This window comes from Marmota flaviventris, chromosome 8 (assembly GCF_047511675.1).
Source record: "Marmota flaviventris isolate mMarFla1 chromosome 8, mMarFla1.hap1, whole genome shotgun sequence".
In the NCBI taxonomy this organism is placed as follows: domain Eukaryota; kingdom Metazoa; phylum Chordata; class Mammalia; order Rodentia; family Sciuridae; genus Marmota; species Marmota flaviventris.
In genome coordinates this window covers 48,225,646-48,240,144 of record NC_092505.1, presented here as the reverse complement: position 1 = coordinate 48,240,144, position 14,499 = coordinate 48,225,646, and the positions used below count along the sequence as shown (strand labels likewise).

At 33.9% G+C, this 14,499-nt stretch overlaps 1 protein-coding gene across 2 annotated transcripts in view; it reads left to right on the top strand.

Moving 5' to 3' along the window:
• Fgf12 (fibroblast growth factor 12) overlaps window positions 1-11,811 on the top strand; it is a 504,207-nt gene extending 492,396 nt beyond the window's left edge. For both annotated transcript variants that reach the window (XM_027936105.3, XM_027936103.3), the window contains one exon: window positions 11,052-11,811. In XM_027936105.3, the coding sequence (XP_027791906.1) occupies window positions 11,052-11,170 (119 nt within the window). In that variant the 3' untranslated portion in view covers window positions 11,171-11,811. The remainder of the gene's footprint in view (window positions 1-11,051) is intronic.
• Window positions 11,812-14,499: the final 2,688 nt, after the last annotated feature.

Here is a 14,499-nt window from a genome sequence, read left to right as displayed (position 1 = left end):
GGCTTCCACTAAAAGGAAGATATTAATGAGAAAATGATATTCAAGGATATCTTTAGCACTAGGCCAGGTTCACAGAATTTGAGATGAGAGGAGAGGAACACTCAGACAGAAACACTCCAGGAGCAGTGAGAAGAGGCAGGAAGTGCCTGCCTTGTAAGGTCAGGAAGAAGGTACTTAAGAAGTTGATCATGTTCCCATGGGAAAATGTACTGATTCTTAAGAATCATTTTTGACAAATTATGCTTTCAACTCTTGCATCTTTTTTTTTTTTTTGCATTTAAGCTGATATTTTTGTACTTATGAAAGTAGTGCATGGTCATTAACAATTTTTGGAAAATTCAAGGAAGCGTGACGACAAAGATTCATGTTTTATTTATTCCTTATATGGATAATATGAACCCCTCCCACCAACCCCAGCAAAAGGGAAAAAAAAACCTGTAACCAATGCTCATGATTATAACACTTTGGTCCTGGGTGACCATGTGTACATATGCAAAAAAAAAAAAAATTATGATGATTATGTTTCTAGTTCCAGAACTGCTTTAATTCTGTTTGTGACTGCATTTTGATACAGATGTGGAAAGAGACAACCTGACATTCCTAAACATGAGAATTAGATGCTTTGCACAATACACAGCTTACATCAATAGCAGCTTACTCATACAATTTCTCTTATAAGCCAAATCTAAAGACCAGCTGTCCAGGGATGGTATGAGGCTTCCCAATTGTTAGGAAGCTTGGCTGCATCCAGGTTTTAGTGCCTGTCTTCCTAATATGTTGTGTAGAACTGTGTGCTGCACTATTGCCACAAGCAGGCACACTGGTCCTGGGTGTGCCCTTGTCCCCATCTTTATCATAATCAGAAAGTGGAAGAAGAATGAAAGAAGACAGAATCAAAAGTCTGTGCCTGTTTTCTTTTAAAAAATGATCTCCAGTATCTGCCATGTGATATACACACAGTCCACAACCTAGACAGGCAGTCAGATTCAAGCAGAGGGAAGCTAGGCATGTAGCCTCGGTTCTGGATGGCTACATACCAAATATGTATTCAGTTATTTTAGAACAATGGTGGAATTGGGTAACAACTTCTGCTTTAGTTTTGCATCATTTGATGAAGCATCAGAATATCTCTGATTTCCTAATGTGCTTATTTACATCTTTTAGTTGATTGTTTTAATTTTTTCTTATTTACCATTGCTTTATAATGATTTTCATCTTGTTCTGGGAAAAAGTTAAGTTCATTCTAAATCAGATTCACTAATAACTGGATTTACTTCCAAGGTCCTTTTTTTTTTTTCATTTGTGGCAATGAAAACTTAGGTGTGAAGTATAAAGAATGTGATGAGAAGAATCACTTTTGAAGATAAAAAGCTCAATTGATTTAGACCAAATATCTTTTTTAAAAATTAATTAATTTATTAATTAATTCTAATTAGATATATACAACAGCAGAATGCATTTTGATTCATTGTATGCAATTACAGCACAACTTTTCATTTTTCTGGTTGTACTTGATGTAGTGTTGCACCATATGTGCAGTCATACATATACCTAAGGTAATGATATCTATCTCATTCCACCACCTTTCCTGCCCCCATGGCCTCTCTCCTCCCTTCCCTCCCCTTTGCCCAATCAAAGTCCCTTCATTCTTCTCATGCCCCCCTTCTCATTATGGATCAGCATTCAATTAATCAGAACATTCGGCCTTTGGTTGTATGGGATTGCCTTACTTCACTTAGCATGATATTCTCCAACTCCATCCGTTTACTTGAAAATGCCATAATGTTTATTCTGTTTTAATGTTGAGTAATATTTCATTGTGTAAATATACCACAGTTTCTTTATCCATTCATTTATTGAAGGACATCTAGATTGATTCCACCATTTAGCTATTGTGAATTGAGCTGCTATAAACATTGATATGGCTGCATCATTATAGTATGCTACTTTTAAGTCCTTTGGGTATAGATTGAGGAGTGGTATAGCTGGGTCAAATGGTGGTTCTATCCCAAGTTTTCTAAGTATTCTCCATACTGCATTCCAGATTGGTTGCGCTGATTTGTAGTCCCATCAGCGATGTATGAATGTGCCTTTCCCTCCACATCCTTGCCAACACTTAATGTTGTTTGTATTTTCGATAACTACCATTCTGACTGGTGTGAGATGAAATCTTAAGAGTAGCTTTGATTTGCATTTCTTTAATTACTAGAGATATTGAACATTTTTTCATATATTTGTTGATCAATTTTAAATCTAAGAAGTGTCTGTTCGGCTCCTTACCCCATTTATTGATTGGACTGTTTATTTTTTGGGGTGTTAAGTTTTTTGAGTTCTTTATATATCCTAGAGATTAGTGCTCTATCTGATACACAAGTGGCAAAAAATTGCTCTCAAAATCTAGGCTCTCTTCACCTCATTGATTGTTTCTTTTGCTTAGAAGAAGGTTTTAAGTTTGAATCCATCCCATTTATTGATTCTTGATTTTATTTCTTGCTCTGTAGGAGTCTTGTTAAGGAAGTCAGGGCCTAATCTGACATGATGAATATTTGGGCCTACTTTTTCCTCTATTGTATGCAGGGTCTCTGTAAGACCAAAGATCTTTTAATTTTCTATAAATATCTCTGCCATTTATCTTGGAGAACAAGGTTCAATTTTGTGAACAATATTAGTTACCAGTTATGTAAATGCTTAATTTTCAGAAGTACTCCTCTAAATATGCTTCAATTATTGTCTCAATTTTCATTCCATTTCTACAAATTAGCTTCAACTATTGTGTCCACTTACAAAAGTTGAAAATAAAGCACAGAGACATTAAGCAATTTTTCCTAAATCATGTAGCTAGGCAGAGCCAGAATTCAAGCCAAAGCATTCGGACCTTAGAATGAAGTGCTTTACCTCCATGAAGACCAGGGAGAGGGGCTGCAGCCTGAGAAAGGTTCTGGGATTAACTTAAATTTAGTATCATGGGACTAGGAAATATCTAGAATAAGTGTCTACTAATTGCTTCTCTTCATTTTGATCTGAAATATACCTTCCCCTTAGAAGTAAGAGTCCCCAGAGATTAATGGAGACCTCATGCTCTTATAATTTACTTGATACACATAAAATTGGTTAGTTCTTTTATACCTTATATGTGCTTTGATATCATCATCATCATACATAAAATATGAACAATGACCCAATGATTTTCTATGCAGTTTTATTTGATATAATTGAATTTCCAATATTATGAAATATGTTTGAATTTCTGTTAGGCAATATTCTGTTTAGTATCTCCCTTCAGGGATACTAAAACTATTCTCACCACTGCTATTATTACCATTCCTCTTAGTCTTAACCCTTCTATTTATAATTTATCAATCTAACATTTTTTCTAGGCAGGCTGTGTACTCTATCTCTGTACAACTTGACAACAGCCCTTTGTCATTATTCTTATTTTACAGGTGAGGAGACTAATATTTAAAGTAATTAAGTAACTTTTCCAAGATCACAGGGCTAGAAAAGTACAAAATTGAGTTTGTCAATCTGAAATCCCAATACCTAGGCATATGCACCTAACCTCCACACTATACTCTCCTTGCATCTGAAATAAGCCTATGAATATGCAGATACTCAGGAAAGTCAGAAAGCAAAGCAGAAATGCTATACCTTGATATAAGCTAGATCTAAACCACTCAGAATTGAGACAGGTACATCCAACGTGATGAGGAAAATGTATATTGGTGGATGATCAGATAGGACAGTTCATGGAAAGCCATGTGGACAAGAAAGAAAAGTGGGTTCAGGAAATATGGTGGAATGAGATGGACATTATTACCCTAGGTACATGTATGACTGCACATATGCTGAGACAGTAAATCATGTACAACCAGGGAAATGCAAAGTTGTTCTGCAATTGCATACAATAAATCAAAATGCATTCTGCTGTCATATATACCTAATTAAAATAAATAAATGAATCAATTTAAAAAAAGAACTAGGAAGACTTTGCTTTTATTCCTGATGAATTCTATCAGTTTTCCTTTTCTAGAATTTAGACTAGATTATTTCTAAAATTTAGTGACATTGTGTATCAGTCTTTAGTGTGAAACCATGAATTTACACATAAAAATAGTAAAAAAAAAATTCCTTTATTAAATTATTGAACAAAAAATACAATTTAATGAGATATTCCAAAAAAGTGTGATTTGTATTCACTCTTTCTTTTTTGTTTTCTTTCTTTCTTATTTTATTTCTTTCTGATAAAAGTTAGGATGAAAGGCATTCTCCCCGTAACTCATGTCTTTAAAGAAGGTTTTAGATAATTTTCTTTCCTCAAGCAAATTATAAAACACATAACTTGAAGATGCTTTTATACAAGAAATATAAAATAATAGCTCCATAAAAGCTTATTTATATTGTTATTTAACCAAAAACGTTGTTGATTATTTTATTTTCATTTTTAAATTGGTGTAAACCCCTAATCCCACTACTAAAATGTCAACACCCTAGTAGAACCCAATACTTCATAGTAAGCGAGCTGCTCCTTTCTGAAGGGAAATGGTCCCTTGGTAGAGAAAAAGTTAAAGGTGTTATTTTGTTTTTCTTTTTTTCACTTATGCCTTTCCCCCCAAACATCTCTGATTTTATTCCAGTTCTACTAGTGTTTCATTTTGAATGTCAAATTCCCAAAATTAACCTTTACCAGTTTGAGGCTCTTTATGTCCTAGAGATAAAGTGATAATTATCCACCAGCCCATTTCACTCTTTCATTCCTCATCTGGTGTTTAGAACACAGGAGGTGTTAATGAGGGGTTGCAGGGGCATCTGTTCACAGGATGGATAGACTTGATATTTAAGCCCATTACCATGTACACTGCACATCAACCACTACTTACACAGATTCCCTCCCTAGGAATTCAAGACAACAGCTCAGGCTTGGTGATTCTCAGTTCTGCCCTTTCAGAGCATTGTTCACACCAGAAAGAAATAACTCCCCCAGATTTAAATTGTCTTGCTGGTGACCTCCTCTCTATCATCAGATACAGCAGCCAAATACACTTTTAAAAAGAACACAGTACAATCTCCTCCTTTTCTCCTCCCTCTTCCTTCCAGACACTCATTACACAGCTTCTGCAGGTGGTTGAGTATTCAGAATCAAGTTCCTTCTCCCTGAAAAGAATGTGTGCACTTTCCAAAGATTTAAGCTTACAGGACTGAGTCCTGGAGAAAGAAAGATCTTTCCAAATTAAGATCAGTATCTATCAACTGAGAGTCATCTCTACAGAAGGATCAAACTTTTGTGAGCTAATTTATCGAGTTTAGGTATGACCTAGAAGTCTACAGGTTGAAAAAAATGTCTGAGAGATTCTGATGGCAACCATATTTGAGAATGTATTCGGAACTGAATTTGGCACTTTGGGGCTTCTTTTGATCAAATCTGGTCATAGGCAATTTAAATTTATTCAAATAATTGTGATCAACGTATTGGATTAAACTTCATAAAATCTCTCTCTGATACCATGGAATTAAATATATTAAAATGTTACAGTTTAAAGTTTCTAGAAATTATTAAGATAGGTATGTTTTAAGTTCTAGATTAAATTACTATATGAAGTTTAGTAGAGGTAATTCCAATTATTTTCCTAAATTGATCACTGAGAAAGAATAACCTAATAGACATCAAATAACCAAGAATAAAGAAATTCTGATTTTTCTGATCAAACTTTTGGAAATGATTTACTAAGTCATTTTGAGGAAATGATTTATCTTTCCATCCTCATTCATCTCTGAAGGTGAAGTCAATTATAAATTCCATCCATTTCATAGAAATAAAACGAAAATTAAACATTGAAAGACAGCTCAATTTCTCAGAAAAATTTTGTCAGATCAAATACAAGTTGCCTTTTTCTTTGTCTTCCTGTCTTATGTATTTTAGAAATGCTGTGAGGCTTGTCATTGAAGTATTAAAGGGAAAGAAAATTGGATCTGGAGGGAAAACAATAATCCCTTCAACAACTATGTAATAAGGTAAAAAGAACAGAACAAATCAGGAGTCATTATGTTGTAAAGCCCCAATTGGGAAGACAATAATGGCAATTTTATTTTGATATTTTTATTTTAATTATCTAGGATGAGAACTCAATAGATTGTTTCCAAATTCTCTTTTGGAACCAACTATTCTAAAAAAGAAAAACAGAAATTGCAAAGCAGGATCTCAAATAATGCTGATCCCTTTAGTGGCAGAGAAAACATTAGCTTAGCTCTCTCCATCTTTGAATTCTGGATCTCTGCTGGCCTATGATACCTTCTTCCTGCACACTATTCCAACTCGTTCAAAGCAACTTTTGCTGGTTTCTAAATTTAGTCTTTAATAAAACTCTCCTTCCTCTCCCTCTTCTACACACAAATATTGTTTCTGCTCTTTCTAAATGAAGATAGAGACCTTTTTATTTACAATGTCTGTTAACTCTTTGTAATAAATATTTATGTCATACTGGGTACATTCTTATGGTGTATTGCTTCCAAAGCAGCACTAAAATTCTCCTATAGTTCCAAAGGGATTCCTTGTGACATTAATTAAGGCGTGAAATTGCTTCATGTTAATTGCCCACGCCCTTCTATGATCTGCTATTAAGACAATTAAATATCTTTAATGGTGCATTAACTAACAGAACAATCTAACCTTTCCATTTCTGGGAAATTACAGAGGACCAAGGAAAATTTGATTAAATTGGTAATAATAAAAAGATTAATCATATTCCAATTTTTTCATGGAAACTGATAGAGGATGGGGGTTATTCGAGTGCATAATTTCTAAATTTCATCCAAAACAGAAATTATATTGATTCCATTAGAAAAACAGAACCTGACAACAACAATGGCAATGGCCCAGCCCACAGGTGGTCCAACTCTCTGCTACAGAGAAACATGGACTTACAAAGATTTATACCTAGTTCTACCCAGGACTTTGCTTTCAAATAATCTGTCAAGAATTCAGCAGCCACATAGAAGTAATAATTTGTAGCAGCTCTACTACTTTAAATTCCATTCACATAGCACATTGTTATTTTCAACGTGTTTCCCTAATCGGATTGTCACTTGAGAATCGCCAAAACCATTAAAATATGCAGATTAATATTTATTGTTCCTGTTTTATTTTACTTATTTTTTATGGTGCTAGAGATTGAACCCAGGGCCTTGTGCATGCGAGGCACACACTCTGCTAGCTGCGCCATATCCCCAGCCCTATTGTTCCTATTTTAAACATAAGGAATCTAAACTTAAGAGAGGTTAAATAACTCACTGAAGTCCTTAGGGCTAGAAGAAGGCAAAGCTATGGCCAGAACTGTTACCTTTTAACTTTAGACCTCCTGCTTTTTCTAACAGGAATGTGAGGGGTGTGTGTGTGTGTGTGTGTGTGTGTGTGTATGTGTGTGTGTGTGTGTGTGTGTAAGAGAATAGGCTTTGTTATTATATAAAGCTATTCATTGTACTTCTTTATCAGTTGTTGTGTGTGTTCTTGTTATAAATTAGCATCTGCAGAGGCAAGACATATGGACAAATATTCAGTTTTTTAGAGAGCAATAGAAGTGATTTTCATATAAGCATTAAAGAGAGCAGCTTTACAAGTTGAATGTGAACCAGAATCACATGCAGGGCTTGTTTAAGCATAAATTTCTGGACTTCATCCTCTGAGTTTTTAATTCTATATGTCGAGGCTGGTCCAGTAATTTAAAGTTCTTAAAGTTGTAGGTATTGCTCTTGCTGTTGGCAGGTCAGAGGAAACACTTTGAGAAACACTGAGTTATGGAATCATTAGATGCTATGATTCTCAGACTATCCTTTGTTTTCTAGGCTACAATTTACCATAGGTCATATGGGGGAAAGAAAGGGATGTTGTTAATTTTGCTGTTTTATTTTATTTGCCATTGATTTTTTTATTTCTATGAAGATGAGACATATTACTTGTTTATGCAGATATCAATAAACTAGAGAAGCTAGATAAATGTAGATTATCACATGATGTTCACTGCTGTATTCTTTCAAAATCATCTGTTCTACCTATGTACTGGTACAGTTTAGGGCAGTCAGCCCAAGTTTAGAACTTTAGAGAAAGTAAAGATTCACTGACATTAAAAGTGAAAGAAAGTTAAGCTTTACTCCAGCTATCATCTTCTGAAGTGAGGCACCAAAGATAATAGATAAGGGTATTCCTTTGTAAAATAATCACAGAACACTCACTGAGCATCCTTCATAATTCTAACTAATAGGGATGCTGTGGTACTTAAGAGAAAGGTTTTTTATTTGTGGGTTTATTTCATGGCATTTATATCTAGAAAGGCATAAATCGATAAATACACAAATGAACAATAAATAGAGGAGCAAATATTTAAACACACCATTAGATATTAGATTTAAAGGGGAAAAGTGTGGCAGTTTTACATAGGGAAGTCAAGGTAAACCTCTCAGGAAAAATGACACAGATTAATTACATTTGAATGGAATCTCAGTAGTAAACCATGAAAAGATGTGGGAGAAGTTTCCAAGCAAAATTGTTTCCAAAGACTCTAATGTAATCCAAGCTTGTCACTTGTGAGCAAGAAGGGTCATGTGACTGGAATGGATTGATTAAATGGGGAAGGGCAGAAGATGTAGAGGCAGGAACCAGATAAAATAAGACCTGGTAACCTCCTTGAGGACTTTGGATATTGTGGCTAATGTGTTTGGAAGTCATTACAGGTTTGGAGCAAGATTGCAAGGAAATTGGCCAGGATCTTAGACAAGATGATGGTAGCTTCTCCTTGAGGGCTTTATAGCCACAGGTAGAAAGAATGACTTTGGATTTATTTAGAAGTCAGAGCAGATGGAGCATACTAATGGATAGAGTGTAGGTTGTTAGGTAAAGAGAGAAGACAGTGATGACACTTAAGTTTTGGGCAAGAACAACCGGGTGCTATATATTAAAATGGGGAAGAGTAGAAAAGTGGATTTCACTGTCTGTAATAGTGTGACAAAAGAACTTATTAAGAAGTCCAAGTAAAGATGCCACATAAGCAATCCACATGGATTTCAGCTTCTCCACATACTTGCTCACTCTTTCTTTCTTTGATAAAAGCCATGCTGAATTTGTTTTTATTGTTATCATTGCTTGATGACATTAAAATATTTAGTAAAGGTAAGGCCAGCTCACATACTGATTAATATATGGTTGAAACTTTTAAACTAATATACGGCAGTCATTTATACTTTATTTGATGAATTACAGCTTTACTGGCTTACTGGTCTTTGAAACCCTGCATTCTTATCCTCTCTCTACCTGCTCGCAATCTAGCTTTAGGGAAGACATTTAGGTTCTTTTATGTTTGAAAAAATAAAGATGATAATTTCTTACCTACAATATTTATAGGTCTATTATTATTATCAAATGACTTAATCAATTTTAAATGTCTTTGAATACTTCAAAATGATGGATCTTTCAAGGGATCATCATCGTGGTTGTTATTTTCATTACAAAGGTTTTGGTTTACAGTTTGGACTTACAATGAACTTTATCGAACACTTACACATCATTTTTCTCTTGTATGTTGTTTGGCATTTATTTTGCGCAATTCAGAATTGATACAGCTATCAAAGGCAGTTGTATTACAAAAAAAAAGCTTTTTCCTTTCTTTTTTGCATTCTAAATGAATTATGCTATTTTGATTATGTTTCAGTTCTAAAATTTTATTGAGGTTCATACCCCTTCTTAACTTAGATATATTACTGAATTCCAGAGCTGTAAACAAGAATGAAAGTTAAAGCATAAAAAATTAAATTTAATCTGTAAGTTTGATAAAGATCTTGTTCTCTTTCTGTCCTTTTCTCTCTTTTCTTTTCTTTATTTTTTTGTATTTGCATACAATTCCTAGAATGACCTTAGTTTGCTTTATCTAAGCATCCATTTTTTTTTCCTAAGGAAGAATACAGCAATTCAAATACCTATTTGATTTATTGAGCAGGGAGCAAGAAAGTGGCTTAATAAAAGATGTGGATCCAGGTAGTATGACTTCCAAACTTGTACTCTTAATCTTTCAAGCCCAAGGGAGGAAACTATGTTATGTAGGAAATAGCATCCACATTATTAAACCATTGAGTGATGCTTGAATAAATGTAGATGTTTAGCTGTTTTTCCAAAATGAAGGATAAAATAATAATTCCTGATATGTCAGTGAAATATGTCTTATACAGTCAGTTTTGTCTAACTCGCAACAGTCTAATGAAGCAAAAATGGATTCAACATGCTGATTGATCCTATCTTAGGAGAATAACTATAAATTGGAAAACATTGTTCTGTTGCAGTAATCTCACAACAGCCATGCTAGTTTGCAGACTGGGCTTTAGAGTTAGACAAAGCAGAGAGGAGAAAAGGACCATTAAATAGATGCAAAATGAAATCTCATGGTTGCATAATCACATTCCCTATTGATGAATAACTAAAAAATCATGGGCTGTGTCCCTTAATTTAGACAAAGAAAATCTGGGGTAATCAAGGAAATTGATTCATGTTCTTTCCTCTTCTCTCTCCTCTCCATTATCATTTCTTATAGGATGTCCTGAAATTTGGAACTAACAGTTCAGTTTGACACAACAATGTCATGATTCTTACAGTGGTTAGGTTAAGGTTAGGAGCATGTCAGTAAATATTTTTCCCTTCCCAAACTAAATTGCAGAAAATGGACCAAAAAAGCAAAATGCTACTTCTAACTTCAAATGCTCTACCTCCAATTTCTTCCCTAACTCTGGATAGAAATCCTATTATATAGGTTAGGAGGCTGTAAAGACTCCAACCTTATCTACCAGAAAACTGAAAGAACCTATATACTGCAATATAAGAAGGCTTAAAGGGTTATGACTTATAGAACTGGAAGAGAACCAGGGATAGCCACTATACATCAAACTAAAACCCTTTCACAATGTGGAGGAAAATCAGTGATTAAGTGAAGAATATCCTAAAGTAAATATTTGTGAATTTTATTGAAGCAAAATTGATGTTCATTATCATAAGTAATTATTGTCATTTTGCTTTCCAGTGTGTATGTACAGAGAACCATCACTACACGAAATTGGAGAAAAACAAGGACGTTCAAGGAAAAGTTCTGGAACACCAACCATGAATGGAGGCAAAGTCGTGAATCAAGATTCAACATAGCTGAGAACTCTTCCCTTCTTCCCTCTCTTATCCCTTCCCTTACTCTTTCCTTCCCTTTCCCCATGTCCTTCCAATAATCCACCCAAGGAGAGAAAAATAAAATGGCAATGCAGGACCTAGTAGCTAAGATTCTGCACTCAAAATCTTCCTTTGTGTAAAATGAGAAAAGTGAACCAAAGCTTGCCTGTTGCAATGTGGTAGAAAATTCACATGCACAAAGATTAGTATACATAAAAGCAAAGGAAAAATAAATCAGGACTCCATAAACATCAAACTGTGTTGTTCTTAATAGAGGGCTACTTCATAAACAACTACAATAAAGATGAAAAGAAGTTACCTAGAAGGAAAGGGTTTTTGAGACTTGAACTCTCAAACTGACGTTAGATTCTAAATGGCTTAAACTTTTGATAATGCTGTGATATGTGGTTTTGTTTGATGTTGGGTTTTTTTGTTTGTTTGTTTTGGACATCTAGAATTGACACACAATTACATACTTTCTCTAAGATTTTTTTTTTAGCCATGAATTGAACATGTGAATTATACTTTTTTAATGCCTGTAAGGTGTATAGCCAGGAACTACTTAACATCAAGGAAAATTTCAAAAAATTACTCTTGAACCTATTAAGATTGTTTTTTTTTTTTTTTTTTTTTTTTGGCAAAAGATTAATCTTGCATTGAAACTAATGGTATTAGTTGACTTATAAATTACTTTATAAACAAGAGTTTCAAATTCTCCTAAGAGAATATATTTTTATCAAAGGTATTAATACAAGATATTATTTTAGTTTTTAGTCATTTAGAAAACATTCTTGTCCTAATACTCTTATATTTGTTCTTATTTTTTTGCATTTTGGACACCTTTGAGAGTATAGGTACATGTCTAGTTGTCTTAGAGAGTTTTGTACCATATCTTGCAGCAGGAAAGAGAGATGGGTTTCACATAAAGAAATAAGTCCAAGGAAATGGGTCAATGTATTTCCCCTTTGTACCTTGTTGAAGTTTTATGTATATAGCATTTTCCAAACTGTATGAGAAAATGGGAGGCAAGGCTGTGAATTCCTAGCTTACCGTCTTATGAACCTGGTGGACTGTTTGTTGATATATATCCTCATTTATAAGTCCAGTTGACAATAAATCTGTAGCTTAGAAGACAGAGGGTACTGTTAGTACACTGAATTTTCAGGTGACATGGAGAAACAGTTATGGAATTAGCAGCTATGGCTCCAAGGGACTGAACTGGGAGTGGCTTAAAGGAATGAAAAAGAACTCAGTGTAAGAGCAAGCAAACACACAGTTAGGAAAATTAAAGTATTAGACAAAAATATTAGCCAAGAAATGAAAGTTGTACAATTGCATTGGAATAAATAGTTCTACTTAGCCCTACAAATCAGAAATGATGTAGAGACATCCAAATTTCAACAAAAGAAAACAAAACAGAATGTTTAAAAATGTATGCAGATTTATGGATATTATTAATGAGAAGACTTAGCATGTAACTTCTCCTATATCTCTACTGTCCAGCATGTCTTGTTCGAAATATGACTCCCTAAAATATATACACTTTGCAGCTCTAGGTCCTCACTTCCAACCTTGCCGTTGATTGCTGTATTCTTTCAAGGTCAATGTAGTTTCCCTCACTCCACATGATCATTATTCTTCAATAGTGGTTCTTGTCCTTCACCAAGTATACTATTTATGTTATCAGGAAGTTACCAGAAAAAAAAATGGAGGAATTTGCCTAATCAATTGGAAAGAATAAACATTATGCAACTAGGCAAGGATTTTGAATACACATTTTCAAAGGATATTTGTTTAATCAAAATATCTGGAAAGTAACAAATAAATGCATTTAATTTTTTAAAAAAAAGATATGTCACTCTTCTAGGAAAAGAATACCCTTGTTAAAAAAAAATGCAAATATTGGTATATCTTCTTTGTCACTCTTGGTTCAACATAAGACCCCTGTCACTTCCAGGACCAAACAAATCCCAAGCATAAAGCTTTATTTTGTTTGAAAAAAATAAAAAAGAGGCCTCAATGAAATGGTTCACAAGCTCTTTTAGCATGAAACAGCCGGAGCCTCTGTAGTAATGCACATGGTCTCATCAGTAACACATGCAATGGTTTCACAAGTAACACAAAGGACAGAATTCACAATTACTTACACTGGTGATTTCATGACAATATATTTAATCTAGTTAATTATGAAAATTATGACAGAAATAGGAATCTCCAACAACATTCCTTTCTCTGCTTACAGTGACTACCCATTGTTTGTCATGCAGACCCACATCTGTCTCTTTCATGAGACCAGTTAAGAAGCAGAGTTCTAACTACCCAATCTGAGTATTGTATTTCCTCCATATCATATTAAGCACATGTTCTCTGCAATGAAATGTTCTAGAAATTAGTTTTGCTTATTTTCAACTCATTTCTTTTATAGAATAAACCTGAGGAAAATGTGGTTCAGAGCTTAGGGTAAAGGTTTACTTGACTGCTGCTTTTTTGACAGTACATTAAAACCTATTGCAGTCATTATTCACTAAGTTTTGAAATTATTATGAAATATAAAACTATAATTGTCTTTTTCCTTCAAAAATTAGTCAGTTTTAATACTTTGTTTTCCGTTTGATTCCAAATATAATTATTAATTACTTTGACTTTTCGTTGTTCTAATTTTTGGGTCTTTAACTCATCTATCTTCTCCTTCAAGTGGAAAAAGTTTTTAGAAAAATGCCCTGGGAGATTCCCAGGAAAAGTATGGCTTTTAGTAAAGCTTTGAAATTGTGTATGTAGATATAAATTAAGACATGGTTACTGTAAATTCTTACTGTAATATGTTTCAAAATCAGTAGACTTGAGAATGAAAACAAAAAACTTTTGAGAGTCTTACAAAACATCTTTCTGGTTAATATACGTAACTTGATTTTAAAATTAAGTTCAAAGTATAGAAATAAGTCATTCTGCAGTTTCATTTGGTAGTTTTAAGATTTTTGTGCTTCAGAAAACTGGAAGACCCCCAAGCCATCGTATTCTTGATCATAGTAATAATTTTGGTTTTAATTATACATATGAAAGTCATAGAACATTTTTAAGCCATTATGGATTGGCACAATAAAGAGACATCAATGTAATGTAATGTGATTCATTTTTTAAAATATATTTTTTAGTTGTAGATGGACACAATACCTTTATTTACTTATTTATATGGTGCTGAGGATCGAACCCAGTGCCTCACACATGCTAGGTGAGTGCTCTACCACTGAGCCACAACCCCAGCCTCCGTAATGTGATTATTTATAGGCTTCATATCAATCTAGAAAACTTCT